Source organism: Peromyscus eremicus, unplaced genomic scaffold, assembly GCF_949786415.1.
Source record: "Peromyscus eremicus unplaced genomic scaffold, PerEre_H2_v1 PerEre#2#unplaced_62, whole genome shotgun sequence".
NCBI lineage: Eukaryota > Metazoa > Chordata > Mammalia > Rodentia > Cricetidae > Peromyscus > Peromyscus eremicus.
The window spans coordinates 330,338-353,098 of record NW_026734305.1 but is presented as its reverse complement, the minus strand read 5'-3'; the positions used below and the strand labels follow the sequence as shown (position 1 = coordinate 353,098).

At 46.5% G+C, this 22,761-nt stretch overlaps 1 protein-coding gene across 1 annotated transcript; it reads right to left on the bottom strand.

Annotated features, from left to right (window-relative positions):
- Positions 1 to 11,905: 11,905 nt before the first annotated feature.
- Positions 11,906 to 21,468, bottom strand: Rab33b (RAB33B, member RAS oncogene family). The gene is made up of 2 exons (XM_059252475.1): positions 21,096 to 21,468; positions 11,906 to 12,813 (listed from the first exon to the last, which is right to left on the bottom strand). The coding sequence occupies exons 1-2, from the start codon at positions 21,342 to 21,344 to the stop codon at positions 12,373 to 12,375; spliced, it is 690 nt and encodes a 229-aa protein (XP_059108458.1). The 5' UTR covers positions 21,345 to 21,468; the 3' UTR covers positions 11,906 to 12,372.
- Between the last annotated feature and the right edge of the window lie 1,293 nt (positions 21,469 to 22,761).

The window sequence follows — 22,761 nt, the reverse complement described above, 5'->3', positions numbered from 1 at the left end:
CAGCCTGGACAACTTAGTGAAATCCTGCTTTGAAATATAAAATTAAAAAATGAAAGAAGAAGAAGAGGGCTGGGGATGTAGCTAGCTCTATGCTAAAGCGCTCACCTCAGGATGTGTGGGGCCCCGAGCAGGAGGAGGCAAACACACAGAATAGCAAGCCGAGGTGTTTACGTTAGAAACCACCTTGTGAGTGGCAGAAGGATGAAATTCTGTCTATGTGGCTAAGAGACTTTAATTAATGTAGGTCAGTCCAATAAAGAATAAGAATCTTGAGATTTACAGAGGCAGGTGGGGTAACTGTCCCCAAATGGGAAGGCCGACACTGAGAACAACGTCCACAGGGATCTCACAGAGATTTAACAAGCAGAAGCGGCCCTGGCTGACTGCCAAAATACACGGTAAGGAGGTGAAGAAATCAGTTTATTCTGTTCCCTGGCCTTCTGAGACAGGGTCTTTTTGCGTAGCCCATGCTAGCCACACACTTGCCACTATCCCTCCGAGTGTTGAGGTTTCAGATGTGTGTGTCACGTGTCGGTCCAATGCTTTCTAAAAAGAAGAGAAGCTACCTACCTCGGTGAGCTTAGCAGAGACGTCCACATCAGAGCGCCCTGTGTTCGCTTTCCTGTAATGAAACTCTCGGAAGGCACATGTTCCCAGCAAAATCCCAATGCAGTACAGCCAGAGCATCACGCTGGGCAGAAATTGCTCATTTTCACGAGGCGTGATTCAGCCATCACATCAGGAAATGTTTCCTCTTGTAAAGCCCTTGGAGCCAAATTGGTAGAGAATCAAGAGGAGTCGTTTAAGGAGTGATTTTCAAATGTCAAATGCTTTGGGGAGAAAGGATGATTGTGTGGCAATCAAGTACAAGACACTGGCCTCCACGTGTGGAGACCGTGGCAATCAAGGCTATTATAAACAGAGTTAACGAGGCCCCTTCTCCTTCCCGACATGAAGAGCCTGGGGAGGATGCGTGATACGAGCCTGCAAGCAGAAACCCTTGACTCTGCCTCGCACGGCGAGGAGGCACAGTGCCACAGGGCCACAGCGTCACGAGGCCACGGAGCCACGGGTTGCATAGCTGTAAGCTAAAGAGATGGCACCTTTAAGGCTGGCTTCCGAGCCACTAGCAAAGCCGTTTGTCCAGGGTCTTCGGACTCTTCAGGTCACGTATTCTGGGCAAGATGGCTACGAGTAATGGTGTTTGCTGCCGAGCCTGGAGAACTGAGTTCAATTCCAGGGGCGCACGTCAAAGACAGAATTGAGGGCTGGAGAGATGGCTCGGAGGTTAAGAGCACTGGCTGCTCTTCCAGAGGTCCTGAGTTCAATTCCCAGCAACCACACGGTGGCTCACAACCGTCTGTAGTTAGATCTGGTGCCCCCTTCCGGCCTGCAGGCATACATGCAGGCAGAACTCTGTATACATAATGAATGAATGAATGAATGAATGAATGAATAAATAGATAGATAAATATAAATAAATAAATAAATAGCTTCTAAAAAAAAAAGACAGAATTGATTCCCAAAAATTATCTTCTGACTTCTATGTGTGCCCATACTCAATACACACTGTCCAAGTTTGCATTCTGTTGCTATGAGAAATGGTATCACCAAAAGGAGTTGGGAGGAAAGGGTTCATTTGGCCTACACATCCCCATCACACTTGATCATTGAGGGAAGTCAAGGCAGGAGCCGAAGCAGAGGCCGTTAGGGAATGCTGCTTACTGGTTTGCTGCTCACGGCTTACTGAGTCTGCATCCATCGTTGGCCAGGCTCAGCCCTGTTCCTGGGTTTTCTGTTACACCATGAGCTATGCAAAGCATCTTTACTGGAGTTCATTCACTGGATTGGTATCTCTCCCAACTTGCTCTTGCACACTAATTAAGTGTCACATTCGTCTTTTTAACAAACGGGTCCAGAGTCTAATGCAACTCTAAATTTGGAAGGATTTTCAACAAGATAGAAAATTCTAACTTTTAAAATGCCGAGAAGAAGATGGGTGTATTTTCAACATGGCATAGACTTCAGATACAAAAGCACATCAGGCCGGGCGGTGGTGGCGCACGCCTTTAATCCCAGCACTCGGGAGGCAGAGCCAGGCGGATCTCTGTGAGTTCGAGGCCAGCCTGGACTACCAAGTGAGTCCCAGGAAAGGCGCAAAGCTACACAGAGAAACCCTGTCTCGAAAAACCAAAAAAAAAAAAAAAAAAAAAAAAAAGCACATCAGGCCAGACCTCCCTGAGAAAGCGATGGCTCAAGTGTTCATTTGTTTTTCTTTCTTTTCTTTCTTGGTCTCCCCCCAAGATGGGGTTTCTCTGTGTAGCCCTGGCTGTCCTGGAACTCACTCTGTAGACCAGGCTGCCCTTGAACTCAGAGATCCACCTGCCTCTGCCTCCCGAGTGCTGGGATTAAAGGCGTGCAGGAGTGTGCCACTGCTGCCTGGCTAAGTGTTTGGTTTTCTAAAAATAACTATTAATGGCTAAGCGGTGGAACCTGCCAAGATGTCCATCAAAAGGTGGCTGGGTAAAGAAAATGTGATGCAGGGCTATGGAATTCTATACAACCGTGAAGGGCTCAGCCCTAAATGGGACATCTCTATCACAACCCCTCCCCTTGATACTCAGGGATCATCTCAGAAAATGGAGGTGAAAGACTGTAAGAGCCAGAGCCAGAGGAGGGCTACCTCAACAGTTTTTCCAGGCACGACGGTGCTGTTGTGCACATGAACTCACAGTAGCTGTGACTGCAATACATAAAGTCAAGTCAGCCAAAATTCCAGTAGAGAAACAAGAGGGTTTCACAAAAAGCACGCGTAGCTGAGGCACTGTAGGCAATGGATGGCTGCCGGGGGAGGGAGAATCAGTTTTCTTCGAATGTGGCCCCTGAGAGGCCTGAGCACATACTGGCAGCAATAACTGGACTTAGTGGGCTTAAAAAAGATGACACAAGCCGGGTGGTGGTGGCGCACGCCTTTAATCCCAGCACTCGGGAGGCAGAGCCAGGCGAATCTCCGTGAGTTCGAGGCCAGCCTGGGCTACCAAGTGAGTCCCAGGAAAGGCGCAAAGCTACACAGAGAAACCCTGTCTCGAAAAACCAAAAAAAAAAAAAAAAAAAAAAAGACGACACAGGAGCTGGAGGGATGGTTCAGCAGTTAAGAGTACTTTGTTCTTTCAGAGGACCCGAGTTCAGCTCCCAACACTCACATGCTGGCTCACGAAAAGAGAAGACATGAAGTTGGAAGGGGAAAATGGTAAGAAGGATATAATATGTATTTTTAAAAGAAGAATGAGGTGCTTTAGAGATAGCTCAGCAGTTAAGAGCACTGGCTGCTCTTCCAGAGGACCCGGGTTCAATTCCCAGAACCCATGTGGCAGCTCACACGTACTTCAGTTTCAGGGGGTCCAACACCCTCTCCCAGCCTTCTCTGTCATGAGGCACACACATGGTGCACAGACACACATGCAGGCAAAACACCCACATACATACATAGATCTTTATTTTTTTAATGAAATGACATTTATAGGACAATGTATGGAACTAGGGATATTACACTGAGTGTAATAAGCCAAACTAGCCAGGCAGTGGTGGCACACGCCTTTAATCCCAACACTTGGGAGGCAGAGCCAGGCGGATTTCAGTGAGTTTGAGGCCAGCCTGGTCTACAAAGCGAGTTCCAGGACAGCCAGGACTGTTACACAGAAAAACCCTGTCTTGAAAAAACCAAAATAAATAAATTATCAAGCCAGGTGGTGGTGGCGCACACCTTTAATTCCAGCACTCGGGAGGCAGAGCCAGGTGAATCTTTGTGAGTTCAAGTCTAGCCTGGTCTACAAAGTGAGATCCAGAACAGGCTCCAAAGCTACACAGAGAAACCCTGTCTCGAACCCCCCCCCAAAAAAAAATTAAATTAAATAAATAAATAATCAAACAAACAAATAAATAAGCCAGACTCAGAAAGACAAATACCTCATGTCTTCTCTCACATGAGGAGCCTTGATTTAAAACTCTGTGTGTGTGTGTGTGTGTGTGTGTGTGTGTGTGTGTTTGTGTGTTCGTGTACATTGAAATACACGTGGGTCAGGAAACCAAAAAGGGGCCCAGATGAACTTTAAGGGTGCTGGCAGGAAAAGAAGAGAGAGAGAGAGAGAGAGAGAGAGAGAGAGAGAGAGAGAGAGAGAGAGAGAATATGTATAGACCATGAAAGACATGTGACAAAGGGACATGGGGGACAACTGGTAGACCAGCAAGGGGGTAGCAGGGGCTGTGAATAAGAGCAGTGTACATAAGAAAGTATCATAATGAAACCATTATTTCAGATGGTAACTTCAAAAACAATTTTTAAAAAAAAGAAAGAAAAATAAGTCAAAAGAACCATTAAGAAGCAGAGCAGTGGTGGCGCATGCCTTTAATCCCAGCACTCGGGAGGCAGAGGCAGGTGGATCTCTGTGAGTTCATGGCCATCTTGGTCTACAGAGCGAGTTCCAGGACAGGCTCCAAAGCTACACAGAGAAACCCTGTCTCAGGGGGAAGAAAAGAAAAGAAAAAGAACCATTAAGGTAACCTGCTCCTTGGTAAAGTGCATTCTCTGCAAATGCATGGCACAGCTTTCCACTTCACAAGGGTTCTAATTGGCTCTAGCGCGGCACAGACGAGGCTACTGTGAGCCTTACTACTCACAGTCCCCGTGTGGAAATTTTAAAAACCACACTTTATGCCTGGCCTCCCTTTCCAGATAGAGCTTATCCACATAAGCCTGAGGCACCTGTTTTAACTGCTGTTCAGAGAGACATTTGTACCTAGTTAGAAGTGGCCATAGAACCATGCAGAATTACCTTGAACCACTTCCCCTGGAGGTTTCCAACTACAGTACAGGAAGTCCTCCTGACTTGAAGCTGCCATGTGGAGAGGGTACAAATGACAGGGAGAACCACCTTCAGAGCCGACTGCACCATCCCAGATGTCCAGCCTTTCCCGACTACCCTTCCGATGACAACGGTGTCCTGGACACCCAAACCGGAAGAGCCGAGCTGAACAGCTTGCTCACCCAGCACAACTGAGGGATAGTACATAACAGTTTTATCAACTAAGTGTCAAGGAAATTTGCCAGGCGGCAATAGATATGGCATATATATTAAGTCATTTCATTGTCACAGTAACCCAAATGGTTGCTGTCAGTCTCTTTTCTAAAATAAGGAGATGTTGGCTGTGATGGAGCACGCCTTTGATCACAGCACTTGGGAGGCAGAGGCAGGTGGATCCACCTGAGCTACCTAGTGAGACCCTATCATTAAAAAATTAAAAAAAATAAAGCAAGGAGACCTGAGGCCAGGGATAGTGGTATGGGTCAGCGGGTGTGCTGCGCAAATATGGCAGTCTAATTTCTGTCCCCGGAACTCACAAATGTGCAAGGGGAAAACTTGGACTGACTCCACAAGGCTGTCCTCTGACCACCACACTGCTCCTTAGCACACATATCTGCACACCCAGAAGTAATAAAACTTTTAAAATGAGATTAGAAACTACACAAGCAAGGCCCAGAGCTAGGCAGACAGGAAACACAGGACCATCAGCTCAGGTCTGTGGTCTCTTAGGTCTTATGCACTGGGCTAAGACGTGTGTGACTCCTTAGCAAAATATGTCTGGCTTGACAAATATTGACACATTTAGATGAGAACTAGAGATGTGGACAGAGCCATGTAAATATGTTTGCATGCATGCTGGCCAGGGCGGTGAAGCTGAAAATCTACCTAGCATGGCCAAGGCATGGGCTCCTGCCCTCAGCACTCAACAACTAAGTAAAATAATAACTTCAAATATGAAAATAGAGATTTTTCTCTACACAGATAGATGTGTAGCTGTCTGCTAGTCTGTGCCTTATGATATTCGGTATAGTAAATTATGGGCCAATGGTGAGGGGATGCAGGGATGTGGTAACAGGAGAATGGACCTTGTGGGTAGCACAATGTTAGAGGCTTTAGGACTTCACAACACTTCTGGGAACATGTTGATGGCAGGTCCTGGATGTCACAGGTGCTGAGGAGAGCAGAAGTGACAGGGGACGCAGGTGAAGATTCTCTTGGATGCTGCTGTTCCTGTATTTATCACATCTACTTTCCTGGATCTACCTAATGATTATGAAAGCTACCTCAAATCCTCTAAGCCCTTCTGTTCTTTTTTTTTTTTTTTAATGTATTTATTGTGTTGGAGCACAGGGTATTGAACCTAGGGCCTCAAGCATCCTAGGCAAGTACCATACCACAACACAGCACTATCAACCTTTTAGATTTTTATTAATCCGTTCATTCACCCATTCAGTTTTGAGATAGAATCTTAACCCAGGCTGGCCTCAAACTCACTGTGTAGGCAAGGATGACCTTTAAGTTCTGACCGTCCTGGCTGCACCTTCCTAGCACTGGATTCTAGGTGGACAGAGCATTCGGCCAGCATCTCAGTTAGAGCTCTGTCTTCTAGGTATTACAGTGAGTCGATTGTCACCATGACCTCATTTCCACACACCCTTCACGGCCACAGAATTCCCAGCATACGTGTGATGATGTCGCTACCCTGCTAAATGGTCTCATTTGTTACCCACTTACGGCAAGGCTCAAATGGTTTTGTGAGGCTGCCACAGCTCCTGCTTTTTACTCCCTTACCTCAAATTCCTTCTCTCCTGAGATGTGAACACTGCCTCATTTGTTTATTTATTTATTCATTTGAAGATGATGGCCTTGGGCGAACACCTGACTGGCCAGGCCATTCAACAGTCCCGTTCTAGAAACTTCAACTCAATCTGACACATCAGTTCATCTCTGTCTAGACGGTTGCAGTGTCCGACATCAGAAATGGTCGGTGACCACATTTCCCTCCCTACTGAGCCAGGAAAATGGAGAACGTTCAGTGTGGGGCTCAGAAAGTCAAGGTCAATCTCAGCTCCCCTCTAAGGCCAAGGAGACGAGTCAGACCGAGTTTGACTCTGTCTGAGTTGCTTTCCCCCTTTTGTCTTCTTTTTAGTTTTTGTTCTTTAGGCAGGCTCTCATGTAGTCTTGGCTGGCCTTGAACTCAGTAGGTAGCCAACGATGACACTGAACTCCTGATCCTCCTGCCCCCGCCTGCAGAGTGCTGGGGTTCCAGATACCCTACCATGCCTGCTGGGTGTGGTGCTGGGACTCTACCCCAGGGCTTTGAGCAGATTAGGTAAGCATTCTGCCGTCTACAGCCCAGGCCTGCTTTAGACTGTTTGATACCTGTCCCCAACAGTCCCAAACCACTGTACGGAACCCAGCTCCCCTTGAGCCATCACCCCTTCTTTCCCTTGAGTTAGAGGACACCTGGAGTGGACCTCAGAAGGCCACCCGGACAGACGTCCTTGCCGCTGTGATGCTTCAACACTGCTCCACTCCCTACACACCATCCTCTGGTATGTGCTTATCCGATCAATCACTTATCCCACTGTGATGGAAGTCCTGCTTACCTATGCTGAGGTGCTTTCTGAAAATATCTCTTGCCTTCAGAGAGACTGAACTTTTGCTAGACCTTGCAGCCAAGTTAATACTATGCCTGGAGGCCAGTTAAGACTATGTGCTTTGTCTGCTGTCCTACTGTGTGCTCATACTGTTTAACCTGCCTTTAAGAGAACAATGTAACCAATCTTTTTTTTTAAAAGATTTGTTTATTTATTATGTACACAGTGTTTTGCCTGCATGTATGCCTGCACACTCTAAGAGAGCACCAGATCTCACTATAGATGGTTCTGAGCTGCCATGTGGTTGCTGGGAATTGAACTCGGGACCTCTGAAAGATCAGCCAGTGCTCTTAACCTCTGAGCCATCCAGCCCAATGTAACCAATCTTAATATGCTTTGGATTTTCCATGCAATCAGCTTTTACAACCTAAGCTACATGCATAGCTTTACTCTTAAAAATTATGTACTAGTCCATGAGCCAGGATAGTGTGGTGTGTATGTTTATCATTTACTGAAGGCAGGCAACAGGTTGAAAGCAACCCTAAACAAAATGAATATCCACCTTATGTTGGAAGCAACATGTGATACAGATTGATAAGATGTGTGAGGTTTTGAGTGTCATTGTGGGTCAGTTGAGGTCAGTAGTTTCTTCCCATGTAAACCTTTGAAGAGTTCTGTAAAGAAGCCCTCATTTCTTTCCCATACTATGTTTCCTGTACTGGTCAATAAATACAGAGCAAAGCCCTTTGTTAGGGACAGGCATAACACACAGCGACATAGGCAGGCAATGGGGGCAGATCAGACACACAACACATGTGCTGTGGGATGGTCTATATGTCAAATTGCTCTGATTGGTCAATAAATAAAACACTGATTGGCCAGTGGCTAGGCAGGAAGTATAGGCGGGACTAACAGAAAGGAGAAAAGAAAGAACAGGAAGGCAGAAGGAGACACTGCCAGCCGCCTCCATGACAAGCAGCATGTGAAGATGCCGGTAAGCCACGAGCCATGTGGTAAGGTATAGATTTACAGAAATGGATTAATTTAAGCTATAAGAACAGTTAGCAAGAAGCCTGCCACAGCCATACAGTTTGTAAGCAATATAAGTCTCTGTGTTTACTTGGTTGGGTCTGAGTGGCTGTGGGACTGGCGGGTGACAAAGATTTGTCCTGACTGTGGGCCAGGCAGGAAAACTCTAGGTACACACATGGGCTACAGGCAGGTCAGAAACCACGAACTACAGACGGAAGACACAGGGAGAGAACTGGGGGATTCACATTTGGGCTCACTCTCGGTCAAATTATTCCAAGAGGAAGTCTAATTTGTTCCTTAATGTGACATTCATGCACTTATTTAGTGTGTGTGTGTGTGTGTGTGTGTGTGTGTGTGTGTGTGTGTGTGACAGGTGGCTGTGAGGTACCCAACATGGGGTCCTGGGAAGAACAAGCACTCTTAACCACTGAGCCATCTCTCCATCCCCTTACCTACATTTTAAGCCCTTCAAAGACAGTACTATTTGTTTATGTAGCTCCACAGCCTACTGCCAGTGGGGAACACATAACAGGAATTTGGTAAACAATGGATAGACAAGACTATTTCAATAAACCAAGTGAATTAACATGTGCCAGCTCTAGCAAATCTAGACGGCCATGGCCAATTGATGACCCAGAAGACCCAAATTAAGTCCCCAGTGCCCATGTTGCATGCCTCACAACCACCTCTTAACTACAGCTCCAGGTGATCTGGTAGTGTCTTGACTCCACAGACACCCGTATACACATCTGAAGGACATGGCCAATTGATGAACGCAGTATCTGATGAAGACAGCTGTCTCTGTATGTAGTTCAGCATTTAAACACAAGAGTAACTTAGGTAATGCAACTGACTAACGGGAAGCAGTATTCACTTAAAACCCATATTGCACTCTCCAGAAGGGTCCAGGTTACAATCTTGTGCCTGAGACACACTCTTCTTTCTCCATCTCTAGTACCTGTGTCTACTCTGCTAGAAACACACCAGTTGGAGTTGGAGTTAGCTCCAGTCCCGCCCGGGCCTGCAGCCACTCAGACCCAAATAAACACACAGACGCTTATTTTATTTAAACTGTTCAGCCATTAGCTCAGGCCTACCACTGACTAGCTCTTACACTCAGCCCATTTCTGTTAATCTATATGTTGCCACGTGTTCCGTGGCTTTACCTGTTGCCTTTACATGCTGCTCCCTGGATGGCAGGCTGGTGTCTCCTCCTCCGCCTTCCATTTCCTACAATTCTCTCCTCTGCTTGTCCCACCTCTACTTCCTGCCTGGCTACTGGCCAATCAGCATTTTATTTATACAGAGCAATATCCACAGCAACTAGTCATTTTTAGAGCATGTGCTGTGTGCACTGAGTAGTGTTGAGAATTCCTTGTTTTAGACTTTGGACTTGTTTTTGTTCATCTACATCAACTTCACTGGTTGAGAATACCTAATAAAGAAAATTCCCAATCCAAAATGATCTAAAATCTGAAAGTTTCTAGATGAAATAAATATCAGATTTGGGATTTTCAAATTAAGGAATCACAGGCTATATATATATATATATTTTCTAAGAACTACAGCAGACAGGGATAATTGAATAATTTTATATTCAACCCAGAAAACAAAAGAAACAAAACAGCATTTCTTCGTGGCAAAGACGGTTTATTGTACTTCATGGGAGAAATGTAAGAGTGACACTGTTTCATAGCAAAACTACTGAACTTGTTGAGGAAACATGAAAGAGCAGTACAGACAATCAAGCAATGTGTAGCCGACCACAACAGATTCTAAAGTAGTTTGCTTTGGTGTTCTCAAATTAAGATTTTAATAAAACATGATACTTCTGATTAAATGTCAGTTCAAATAAATTCACAGAAGTACAAAATGTGTGATTTGTGCTTAAAAATTAATAACTAGATGTCAGCTCACCATCATTTTGGAAGTGATGTCAACAGTCAATAAAGTGCTTTACAAACACTTTGGAATACATCTAAAGGCCTAATCTTGCTCACCTGATAAGTATCTTTTTAAAATAAAGAATTAAAAACTAAAGTGGTTTTTAATTAATTAATTAAAAACTAAAGTGGTAAGTCATTACAAATAAGATACAAATGTTTTAATTAATAAATACTAAAGTGGAAAAAAATGATGCTTTTCACAGAATTGTAAAAAAAAATGCTAATTTACTCCTTATAAAAGAAATAGCCTACCAGGCAGTGGTGGCGCATGCCTTTAATCTCAGCACTCGGGAGGCAGAGGAAGGTGGATCTTTGTGAGTTCGAGGTCAGCCTGGTCTACAGAGTGAGTTCCAGGACAGGCTCCAAAAAAGCTACACAGTAAAACCCTGTCTCGAAATTCCACCCCCCCCCCACAAAAAAAGAGAAACAGTCTGTTACTTTAAAAAGAAAAATAACGAATTAACAGTACTGAGGAAACCATACTGAGAACAGTAAGGAGAAAAGCATAGCTGTGCTTGGAAAGCCTGTCTTTTCCTTCCCAGTTGTACAAAGTGTTGAAAACAAAGAACAGAGACTCCCTTCTGGAAAAAACCTGTACAGCCTCCAGTTACTATAGCCATTGTGTTTCCCTAGAAAAACAGTTCACAAGTCAGTATTCGTTTAATCATTAATTCTAGTGTGATTAAGAAAAATGTATTAGGCTAGTTCTGGTGACACAAGCCTTTAATCCCAGCAGTTGGAGGATGAGGCAGGTGAATGGATATCTGTAAGTCTGAGGCCACCTTGGTCCCAGGCCAGTCAGGCCTATAAAGTGAGACCCCGTATTTAAAAAAAAAAGAAAAAGAAAAATCTCTCTAAATGCAAATAAAGCCAACTTGGGCCCTAATATTTAAAATTGTACAATCATTTCTTAAAAGTTTTACTTTCATTTAGTTTATTAAATAGAAAAATTTTGCTTTTGTAACTGAATTTTCCAATTGGGACCTTCAGAATAATGAAACAAAAATCTGAAACTAGGTCAGAGTACCTTTATTCCCCACATTCTGAAAATATTTAAGTAAAATCTATTTTGGCATAATTTCCTTTAAAACTGCCCCGGGCTGCAAGCTGTCAAAATGAGGATGTGCACGCTTAGGCTAAACACGCCTTACACTCCATTCTGCAAACAACTTACAGCTTCATATGCAAACGTGCTAGTTTCTTTGTGCAAAGTCTTCAATTCAAACTAAAAGTATTTAGGGCAAAAAAAAATTTTTTTAAACTATTTCTTTCACCACTGAGGGACAGGCAAGATATTTTTCAATATTGAATTCATTTTTTCATACCAAGGAACAGTTTGTGGCCATAAAATTCAAACATGTAGAAAAACTGACCCAACAACACTATTACAGGAATACATGTAGGCTCAGGAACTGGAGGCGTGCTCTCAGAGCTCCAGCCATATGGATGCTGACTGAATCCAGCCCTGAGTCAGCCAACTGACTAGGAGAGAGGACAGGGGGCACCAGGACCCAGCTTGGTAAAGATCTGATATTTCAATTAAAAGTCATGGCTAAAATAAACTCCCGTTAGAACTGTCTGGATTCTTCCAAATAGTTTTTAGTGCTTAGATGCCAAGGTAAAATAAAAGCACCTTAGTAGCTGGTCATTTGCCTTTAGCTCTACGCGGCATTTCTTCTATGGTCTACGGACACTTGGGCCGCCTTCACCGGGCCGCACCGGAAAGACGGCCTGGCTCCTCCCACTGTACACGGGCCCTCTCCCTGCCTTGTCACGGTGACAAACTTATTAAGAGGATGCAGAATATACAAAAGGCAGCACAGCAACGCCAAGAACGGACGATCCACTGTATTTCAGATTTAATCTTACAGACTTAATTACACTTATCAGAAGCGTCCCTCGGGTCAGACCCGCAACGGCCATACCTGCGGCCTAGCACCAGCATGGTACCGCAGGCTTTGTTTCAGGTTTCAGGCTAATTCTGTTATCAGGCGGTTGGCTGAGCATCAATGGCTTGTGGCTCTTCAGCTTATGAGCCAATGTCATAAATATAGCTTCTACGTGGTCGTTATCATTGGGATTTTTAGCAGAGGTCTCAAACAAAGGCATACTGTGTGTGTCCGCAAACTTCTGTGCCAAGTCTGTGGGCACCTGAATGGCGCTTCTCAAGTCACATTTATTTCCAACCAGAATGCGAGGTATGTCGTTTGCCAGCAAGTGTTGTTTGCATTCCTCGATCCAAGATGGCAGGCTGTGGAAGCTGGCCATGTTGGTCATGTCATACACGAAGACGACAGCATGCACATTCCTGTAGTAGTGCTGAACCATGCTCTTCCTGAACCGTTCTTGTCCTGCAGTGTCCCACAACTGGATCTGGAGCGTGGGAAACAGAAAGCAAAGTCAACAAGTTCAGTCCAGTGACACATACCAAGCAACTTAACCACCTCTACCTGCTCCCTAACAGCGCGACACCTGGGAGCTTGGCTTTTCTGTGTGACCTGTGGGGTCTAGACTTCACCAGTCTAGTCCAGTCACCACGTGACTACAAAGTATGACTATAAAATCTGAGCAGATAAGGTCTTAAAAATGATTTTTTTGAAGAAAATTGAGGGAAAAGGATACAACACATAAAACACCCAGAATATTCATAGCCTGGAGATAGGAAAGGCAAATGCTGAGTCAAATGTACTAAGTGAGTGGTTTTACATTCCTTATCCTGTATGCACACACATGCATGCATATAGTTGCACACGTGCCATGATGAGTCCACGCAGGTCAGGTCAACTCAGCAGTCGGTTCTCCACTGACACTCTGTAGGATGCAGGGACCAAGTACTCCCAGCCACTGGGCCATCCATCTAGCCCTCAGTATTGACTTTGAAATCTGTCAACTCTTTAAATTCAAATTTCTTCATTTTATCCTTTTTTTCTTTCTTTTTTCCCTTTGATATAGGGCCTTATTGTGTAGTCCTGATGGCCTAGAACTCTCTATGTAGACAGAGCTGGTCTCAAACTCACAGAGATCTACCCCCATCTCCAACTCTGGAGCTCTGGGATTAGAAGCATACATCACCATGCCAGGCTCTCCGTTTTCTTTTTTTTTTTTTTTCTTTTTTTTTAATTACATATACAATGTTCTGCCTGCATGTATGCCTGCAGGCCAGAAGAGGTTATCAGATCTCACTATAGATGGTTGTGAGCCACCATGTGGTTACTGGGAATTGAACTCAGGACCTCTGGAAGAGTAGTCAGTGCTCTTAACCTCTGAGCCATCTCTCCAGCCCTCCATTTTCTTAATAGCCTTCCTTTTTCCTAATTAATATAAGTCTAATTTTATTCAGAGTAGAAATATAAGTACTTAAAAATCGTGATTTCTCTGATTTTCTTGGTATTTAGGGGGACCCAGTGGCAGAATTTGAGCCAATAACATGAAGGCATTCCAGGAAAGCTACTGTCTTTAGGATTGAAAAAACGAGGGCCTGGGGAGAAGATAAAGTGTTTGCTGTATGTGGTAGTTTGAATGTAACTGCCCCCATTAGCTAACTGGGAGTGGCACTATTAGGAGGTGTGGGTTTCTTGGAGTGGGTATGGCCTTGTCGGAGGAAGTGTGTCACTGTAGGAACGGACTTTGAGGTTTCCTATGCTCAGGATACTGCCCTGTATCACAGTCCACTTCCTGTTGCCTTCTGATCAAGATACAGCCAGCACCATGTCAGCCTGCACACCGCCATGCTCCCCTCCGTGATAATGGACTGACCCTCTGAACTGTAAGCCTCCACCTCAATTAAACGCTTTCTTTTATAAGAGTTGCCGTGGTCATAGTGTCTCTTCACAGCACAGAAACCCGAACTAAGACACTGAAATCTGAGAACCTGAGTTCTGTCTCCAGTACTCACAACAGCCAAGTGCATCAGTCACACCTCTAGCCCCAGCAATGGGGGGTGAGGACAGGAGGATCTCTGGGGTGTGCAGGCCAGCTGGACGAGCTGGACTGTTCAGTCGCCAGTGAGAACCCTGTCCCCAGAACTAAGGTAGAGAGCACTGAGGAAGAATGCTAGCCTCCACGCATGCCTGCACACACAATCATGAACAGACACAGGGAGAACATTTAAAACATGTCATGTGTCACAGCTCACTCTGCCCCTTGTCGCCCGACAACAGGCATTTTATAAGAGTGAAAACAGCCTCACAAGGAAAGCACAGTACAGAGTTAAACATCCTACTGTCTAGCTGGGAGCCCGGCTTTAGCTCCTCTCCCTCTCCCTCTCCCTTTCTCTCTGTCTCTGTCTCTGTCTCTCTCCGGACCCCACCCTCAGAAAACCCAAGCAGCGGCTCCTCCCCAGAGCTGCTCAAGACCAAGCCTACAAGGTATTTAAGCTCTGGTCCATAGTTGTGCCACATGATTCCTCCTCCTCCCCGCTGTCTGTGATCCTGTTACTTGGAAGACGAAGGCAGAAGTAGCTAGAGTCTGAGAAAAGCCTGGGCAACTGAGCAATACCTGTCCTTAAACTTAAAGATTCAGAGGCTGGAGAGCCAGCTCAGCAGATAAGAGCATTTGCTGCTCTTATAGAGGACCAGGGTTTGGTTCACAGCAACTATATGTTGGCTCACAATGGTGTGTAACTCCAGTTCTGGGAACCCAACCTCTTCTACTGGCACCTTTGTGGGCACCGGGCACACACAAGGTGCATAAACACTCACACACATAAAATAAAGATAAATGAAAGCTTTCTTTAAAATCCTAAAAGAAGATGTTGTCTCACTCTCATGACCTCTGCTCCTGGAGTTCTCACCTCCAATTACCACGCCTTGCCTTGGTGGGCCCTCTTTATCAACAAAAGCCAGTTACTGAAACCTTTGGCTTCAGCGTCCAAAGTCACATAGGATTTTGTTCTTTGTCACCTGCCTTTTCATTAGCTTTGTCACTTGAATTTGGGAATTCCAGGGTAACCTACCAATGCCCTGTCTGCATAAGTGAACACTCAGGCCCTGAGCTCCTACCCCTACGACAGGGATTGCCAGACCAGATCCTGCCCTATCAGGGAAGGTAGACGCAGGACACGACAAAGACGATGACGGTGTGATGGAGGGCTAAGGGGATTTCCACGGAAGGAAGCAGAAAGGCTGGGATTCCAAGAGAAGCTGAGAACCAATCTTGCATGGAAATACAGGAAGGAGGGAGGGCTACTCCAAGGCAACTGAACTACGGGAAGATGAAGGAAGAGGGCGGCATGCATCCACTGGAGGAAGGCTTGAGGTAGCTGTTTTTAAATAAGATCAACGGAGCTGCTATCCAAGCTCAAAGGCAGGTCTGAATTTTTTCCCAGTACTGAGGATGAAACTCATTGTCCTGACCATGCCGGACAAGTACTCCATCACTGAGCTTTACAGATCTCTATCCCCTCAAAGGGAGGCTTGAGGGAAACACTGCAGCTCGGATTTTGACGAGAGGAGTAACAGGAAAACTGCAGTAGGAAGCTGGCTGGATTTAGGGAGTAAAGGATAAAGATTACATGAGGATGACCTGGTAGATTCTGAATTTCATGTCATTATCATTTATCACAAAATCTCATTCTTATTTTCTCCAACCATCCAAAAACACGGCTGGGGGTACATCTTAGTGCTGTGAGCACTGGCTTGTGTAGCATGTAATGAGGAAGCCCTGAGTTCAACCCCCAGCACAGAAAACAATACAAAACTCATTCTTAGACTGCATGTCCCACAAAAACAGGAAGTAGAGCAGTTGACTGTCACAGCTTGCTACTCCTTACACCATACTAGCATTCTTTGTGTTTAATATATTTGATTTATGGGGAGGAGACATCTTGGTTGTTTTCCTTAGTTAATATTAACATCATTCTCTTTTCTCCCGATATAACAAGAGAGTCACCGACACATTTAAGTAGTGACTGCTGATCCCTGATGGAAGACTGGATTAATCTCAAAATGACTGTTGAGAGAGGCACCCAGCTAGACAGTCAAGAGGGGGCACATGGATTAAGACTGGGACAGTCGATCTGAAAGTCAAATGCATTTTTATTTAAGGAACTCATTTTATTCAGCTGCCAAAATCCTGTGAACAAGATTTTCCTCTTTCAAGTTTATGTATATAGCACTCAGAAATCAATTAGCAAGTACAGACTTCTGGGGTTTTGTTTTCTTTCTTTTGTGTGTGTATATGTTTAGATAGGCTCTCACTATGGCGCTCTGGCTGGCCTGGAATTAGAAAGGAAGGCTCTTTAAGGCTGCCAGACGGTTGGTGGCCGTGGCCACGCTAGCTGAACAGCCTGAGGAGTCCTTTTCAGACACATCTATGAGTGCTGGGAGCAGAGGGGTGCTACCACCCCTGGCTCAGCCTTCTGAGACGAGGAGGCCTGCGATCCCCTAAGCAGTCAGGCCAGTCTTGAATTTGAGACCACCCTCCTGACTCAACTTCATATTATGTAGCTCCGGCAGGCCTGTAACTCACATAATCTACCTATCTCTGCTTCCAGAGTGCTGAGAACAAAGACATGAGCCACCACACCCAGCTTGAGGAAAGGTTTTCAAAGATTTAATATACACAGGGATGGGGACAGAGCTTAAGCCACAGAATGCTTGCCCATTGTAACACAGCCCTGGATTCAGTCCCCAGCACTGCATAAGCCATGTGTGCTTGCCTGTAATCCCAGCATCCAGGAGGTAAAGACAGGAGGTTCACAAGTTCAAGGTGAGGTAGGGGAGATAAGACCCTGTCTCAAAATACACAGGAGCAAAGAGCAATTGAGAGAGACATCTAACATCAACTTCAGGCCTCTACACGTGTGAATGAACATGTGCGTGCGCACGCGCTTGCACGCACGTGCGCGCACACACACACACGCACACGCACATGCACACACACACAATTCAAGGTTATCCTTGAATATATAGACCTTGAAGTCAGCTTTGGGTACATGAGACCCTTTTTTAAAAAAAGGCATACAGGGCTGGAGAGATGGCTCAGAGGTTAAGAATACTGGCTGCTCTCTTGAAGGACCAGAGTTTGATTCCCAGCACCCACACGGTGGCTTAAAACCATCTGTAACCAGTTCCAGGAGAACCCAATGCCTCTGTGGGCACTGCATACACACGGTACACAGACAGACACACAGGCTGCACCAGTACACCTAATATAAAAATATTGTTAAGTGCCAGGGATGTAGCTTGGTAGAGCACTCACCTAACAGGCAGGGTTTGGATCCAAGCCCTAATACCACCACTACTGCAACCAATACACACTTCTCCAGAAGACGACACTAGGGTGACCTGTCAGATGCACTGAACAGGTTGACAAGATGAAGAGGGTGTGCATGTGTGTATGTGTTGGAGGCAGAGTCTCACTGTTCCCTGGTTGTCCTGAAACTTGCTGTATAGATCAGGCTGACCTCAAACTCAGATCTGCCTGCCTCTGCCTCCTGAGTGCTAGGATTAAAGATGGACACCACCACACCCACCCCGGCTCCATAACTTTGTGATTTTTTTTTTTTTTTTCAGAAAAGAAAGTACATTCTTTATTTTAAGCCAATGATTGACTTAAAAACAGATCCTAAAGGTAAGGGACTATTCCTTATACCCGCAGATTTTCTTTTTTCTTACTTTTTTTTTTTTGTTTTTGGTCTTGTGTTTTTGTTTTTCAAGACAGGGTTTCTGTGTAGTCCTGGATATCCTGGAACTCACTATGTCAGTGGCTCTCAACCTTCCTAATGCTGTGACCCTGTAATACAGTTCCTCATGTCGTGATGACCCCCAACCATACAATTCTTTTCATTGCTACTTCATAACTGTAAATTTTGCTACTGTTAGGAATCACAATGTAAGTATCTTTGTTTTCCCATAGTCTTAGGTGACCCCTGTGAAAGGGTTGTTCAACATCCCCCAAAGGGATTTCGACCCACAGGTTAAAAACCACTGCACTCTGTAGACCAGGCTGGCCTTGAACTCAAGAGATCTATCTACCTTTGCCTCCCAAGTGCTGGGATTAAAGGCAAAAGTAGGTGGATCTCAGTGAGTTCAAGACCAGCCTGGTCTACACTGAGGGTTCCAGGACAGCCAGGGCTACACAGAACGACTGTCTCAGGGATGGAGAAGGCTCAGCAGTTAAGAGCAGTGGCTGGTGGCGCACACCTTTAATCACGGCACTCAGGAGGCAGAGGCAGGCGATCTCTGTGAGTTCAAGGCCAGCCTGGTCTACAAATTGAGTTCCAGGATAGTGAGGGCTGTTTCACGGAGAAACTCTGTCTTGAAACAAACAAACAAAAAGAGCACTGGCTGCCCTTCTACAGGACCCAGGTTCGATTCCCAGCACCCAGTTCAAACATGCATACAGGCAAAACACCAATGCACAAGAAACAAAAATAAATTTTAATTTAAAAACTCTTAAAATTAAATAAACAGATAAGTATAATTTTTTAAAAAACCAGAAAAGCAAAAACAAAAAGCCTGACACACAGCCCATAGACCTTAGTCTGGTTTCTGCTGCTATAACAAAACTTTCGAAGGCTGACTAATTTGGAGAATAGAGGCTTGTTTGGTTCACAGCTTTATAGACGGACAAGCCACTCCCAATAACCCAGTAATCCATAAATGGGATTAATTCACTAATTTATGAATGAACTAATCCCTTAACCAGTCAACAGATTAATCTAATTAATCTATGAAGGGATTAACCCATTCACAAGTCCAAAGGACCCAATCACCTCTCAAATGTCTCACCTCCAAGTCTCATTACTTTAGGAACTTGGGAATTAAGTCTCCAGCAGATGACTTGGGAGACAAATTTAAGCCACAGCACAGCGCGAAGCTTTCCATCGGCTCACACTTGCACCTGAGTTAGCTGGGCTGCACAGCCTGAGCGACTTCCCACAACTGCTCACCCCATGCTTACACGTGCACACGCCAGAAGCCTCATCTCTTCTACGGCCGCCAGCGTCTACACCTGACCTAGCTTAGCTTTTAAGAAAGTTGGCCTTCCAACTCATCTAGCTCTTCTTGCTGTGTACACAAATGTCTTTCCTCAGCTTCTGCCAGGGATCAAACCCTGGGCCTTGGGCATCCTAGTAAGCACCCCATCACTGGACTGTGTATCCCCTATGCCCATAAATCTCCCTTTACTTTACACTACAATGTATCCAAACCACCAGTACTGACAGCCCTTGCCAAGCTACACTTGACCCTCAGCACCTGCAATCCCAGCCGGCCGGAGGCAGAAACAGGAGGATCCTCCGGGCTTGCTAGTCAGATAGTCTCATGGAATCAGTGAGCTCCAGATTCATTGGGACACTGCCTTAAAAAACATAAGATAGAGAGCAACTTCGGAAAGCTGACATGAACATCTAGAGTCTGGACTAGTCTGGACTTACCACCCCCCCACACACACACACACTCTTATGCACACATGTGCACCCACACACATAAATGAAAATGGAAAAGCCAAGGGCATAGAGAAGGTGGTCCCCTAACTCAGATGATTTCCCCTTATCTTTACTGGGGGTGAAAATTCTTTGAGGGCAGGGCGGGGTGTGGTGAGTGAAGAAACAGAAACTTTGTGCCTCAAGGGTAGAAAGGGAGGAGGCGCAAATCAAAGCTGTTCCAAGTAGACTGAGGTAGAGGACCGCCAACACAGACCAAAGGAAAAGCAGTTGCTGAAGGAAGTCAGGGTAGTTCCTGGGTTTCATGTGGGGATTTTGATTTGTTTGTTGTGTATTTTGGGATGGGGTCTCACTGTAGTCCCCCTAGCTAGCCTCGGACTCACTATACAGAACTCACGGAAACCCACTTGCCTCTATCTCCCAGAATTCTAGGATTAAAGGCATGGGGGCCTCCCCCACCCCCATTTCACAGGTTTTAAGGAATCGTATTAAGTAAACCTAGTGATTTTGCAATAGAGTGTCGAGGTTCACAGCATCAGGCCGTTCCTGACTTGTGAAGAATCTTTATTCTGCAATTCCAGGAGTCCAACCCTTCAGAATCCCAATCCCGGTGTCTTGGCCTTCCCTACTATGATTACAGCAGCTGACGTCTCAGAAGCCACCTGGGAGAGGGTCTGTGCTTGCATGAAGAGATATGATTTTGGCAACCCACTTAAGATCCACCGCATATATAATGCTTCAACGGGAAAATAGATTTTTTTTTTCTAAACAAATTGGTTATCATACAGAAACCGCCTCAAATGCAACAGGCTTTATTTCCACAATACTTAGCATTTATGCAATGCTCCTAGAAATAACTGAGTTTTCTATGCTAAAGAAATTTCTGAGTTTCCTTCGGTCATATTCCCCAGACTCCCAGCACATAACTCTCAGGCAATTGGGGGGGGGGGGAGGAATGACTGCCCCCTACACCACTGACACTCCAAGTGTGATCCACAGGCTCGTTACAAGTGCGTCCTATGGGAGCTTACCAAATCATAACGCGCTCTTTTGAAAAGCAAGATGCCCCAGGTAAAGTTGATGCACGTTAGAGATGGGGGGCGGGGAAACACTGCCTCAGAAGTTTGCTACATACAAACGCACTTTCCACACCAGCGTGGGAGCACACGGGGCGCACACTCGTGCCCAGAGCCAGGGTGCGGTCCAGACACCCGCAAAGCCGGGGCAGCCCTCCGCAGCGACAGCCCCCCCTCCCCCATCGGCGCACCTTGATCCGCTCGCCATCGATCTCCACGGCTCGCTCTCGGAAGTCCACCCCGATGGTGGCCTCGGTGCGGTCGGGGAAGCGGCCGGCGCAGAAGCGGTAAGTCAGGCACGTCTTGCCCACGTTCGAGTCCCCGATCACGATGATCTTGAAGATGCGGGAGCGGGCGGGAGGCAGGCACCCGGACGCCCCTGACACCGCACAGCTGGACGAGAAGCTGACCTCCAGGGACGACTCCATGTCCGAAGCCATCCTCCCGACTCTCTCCGAGCTGAGGCGCAGGACAGAAGCCCCGGGAACGGCGCCACCTCAGCGACAGCGTTCCCCGGCGGCGCCCCACAACGCCCGGCTCCCCAGGGCCCGCAGGCCCCGCAGCGCGCCTGCGCGAGCCCCGCCCGCCCCTGCCCTCCCAGGTGTGGCGCCCCGCTCAGGCCGCCTCCGGCCCGCCGGCGCGGTGTACCTGCAAAGGCCGGCCGGCGCTCCCCGGCGGGACTGCAGCACGGAAGGTCCGCCTGGGGGACCTCTGTGGGCGGCACTCCGGCCCCGGACCGGCCCTGCCACGTTCGATGTGCCCCCGCTGTGGAGGAAGCGGCGCAGCTCCTCAGGGGCGGGGAGAGAGACAGCGGAGAGGAAGGAGGTGAGGCCCGGATGCTGTCTCGCGAGAGGCGGCGGTGCAGTGGTGGCGGCCACCGGCCAGTGCGGGCAGCCGGGTCGGAGCAGTTGGGGCCAGGGCATCGGCTGCGCTCAGCACTTCCTCCAGCCTTTGCTGAGCGGACCGAGTGGGCAGGGGAAGTGCGAGGATGCTCGGCCTTGCCTTTCCCGGCGCCGCCATGGCCCCTTGAGGTTATCCTCGGATCTTGTCGCCCAAGCCTTGTTTGCTTTAAATACCCCCGATCGCATAGAGCAGATCACTGTGGGACTCTTGGGAAATCCAAACGCCATTAGGCGTGACAGTCCTAGAACGCCTGCTACCAGGAGCTGAGGCAGAAGGATGTAAAGTCGGAGTCCTCAGGGGAGGGAGCCTAGTTTTTAATCCGAGCACTGAAAAGGCAGAGACAGGAGAATCTCGGTGAGTTCAAGGCCAGCCTGGGTTACATCGCGAGCTCCAGGACAGCCAAGACTTTAACAGGCTCCCACACCTTAGCACAGGATGGAAGTACCATTCAGACCTTAGAACCCAGCACTTAGGCAGCAACATCTGCAAAAAAAAAAAAAAAAAAAAAAAGAGAGAGAACAAAGACCTAATCCATCAACATTCATAGTTCTGGGACAGTTCCTAATCTAGTGACCTTGCTTTTTGGCTTCCGTGGTTCTGCTTCTGGCTAACTGTTCTTGTTAATTGAAGTATGTCAACCTATGTGATTGTGTGTGTGTGTGTGTGTGTGTGTGTGTGTGTGTGTGTTTAAAAACTCACCCTGAGAAAGGCTTGGGACTGCACTTGGTCCGAAATAAATATTTGCTAGAACCCATGTCCAATTGGTCTTCTCTGGTGGATGCCTCACAACAAGAGTATAGAGACCCTGTCTTCAAAAAACAAAAAACAAACAGGGTTAGGGATGTAGCTCATTTGATAGAGTGCTTTCCTTGCATATAGGAAACCCAGTTCAAATCCCAGCACCATAAAAAACAGGTGTACTCAAAAAGTTGGCAATCTAGCTTGTCCTGGTGG

Coding starts and splice junctions, on each gene's coding strand:
- Rab33b (XM_059252475.1), bottom strand. CDS start 21,344: ATGGCTTCGGACATGGAGTCGTCCCTGGAGGTCAGCTTCTCGTCCAGC. Junction 12,814..21,095: donor TCGATGGCGAGCGGATCAAG/GTGCGCCGATGG, acceptor CCCACGCTCCAG/ATCCAGTTGTGGGACACTGC.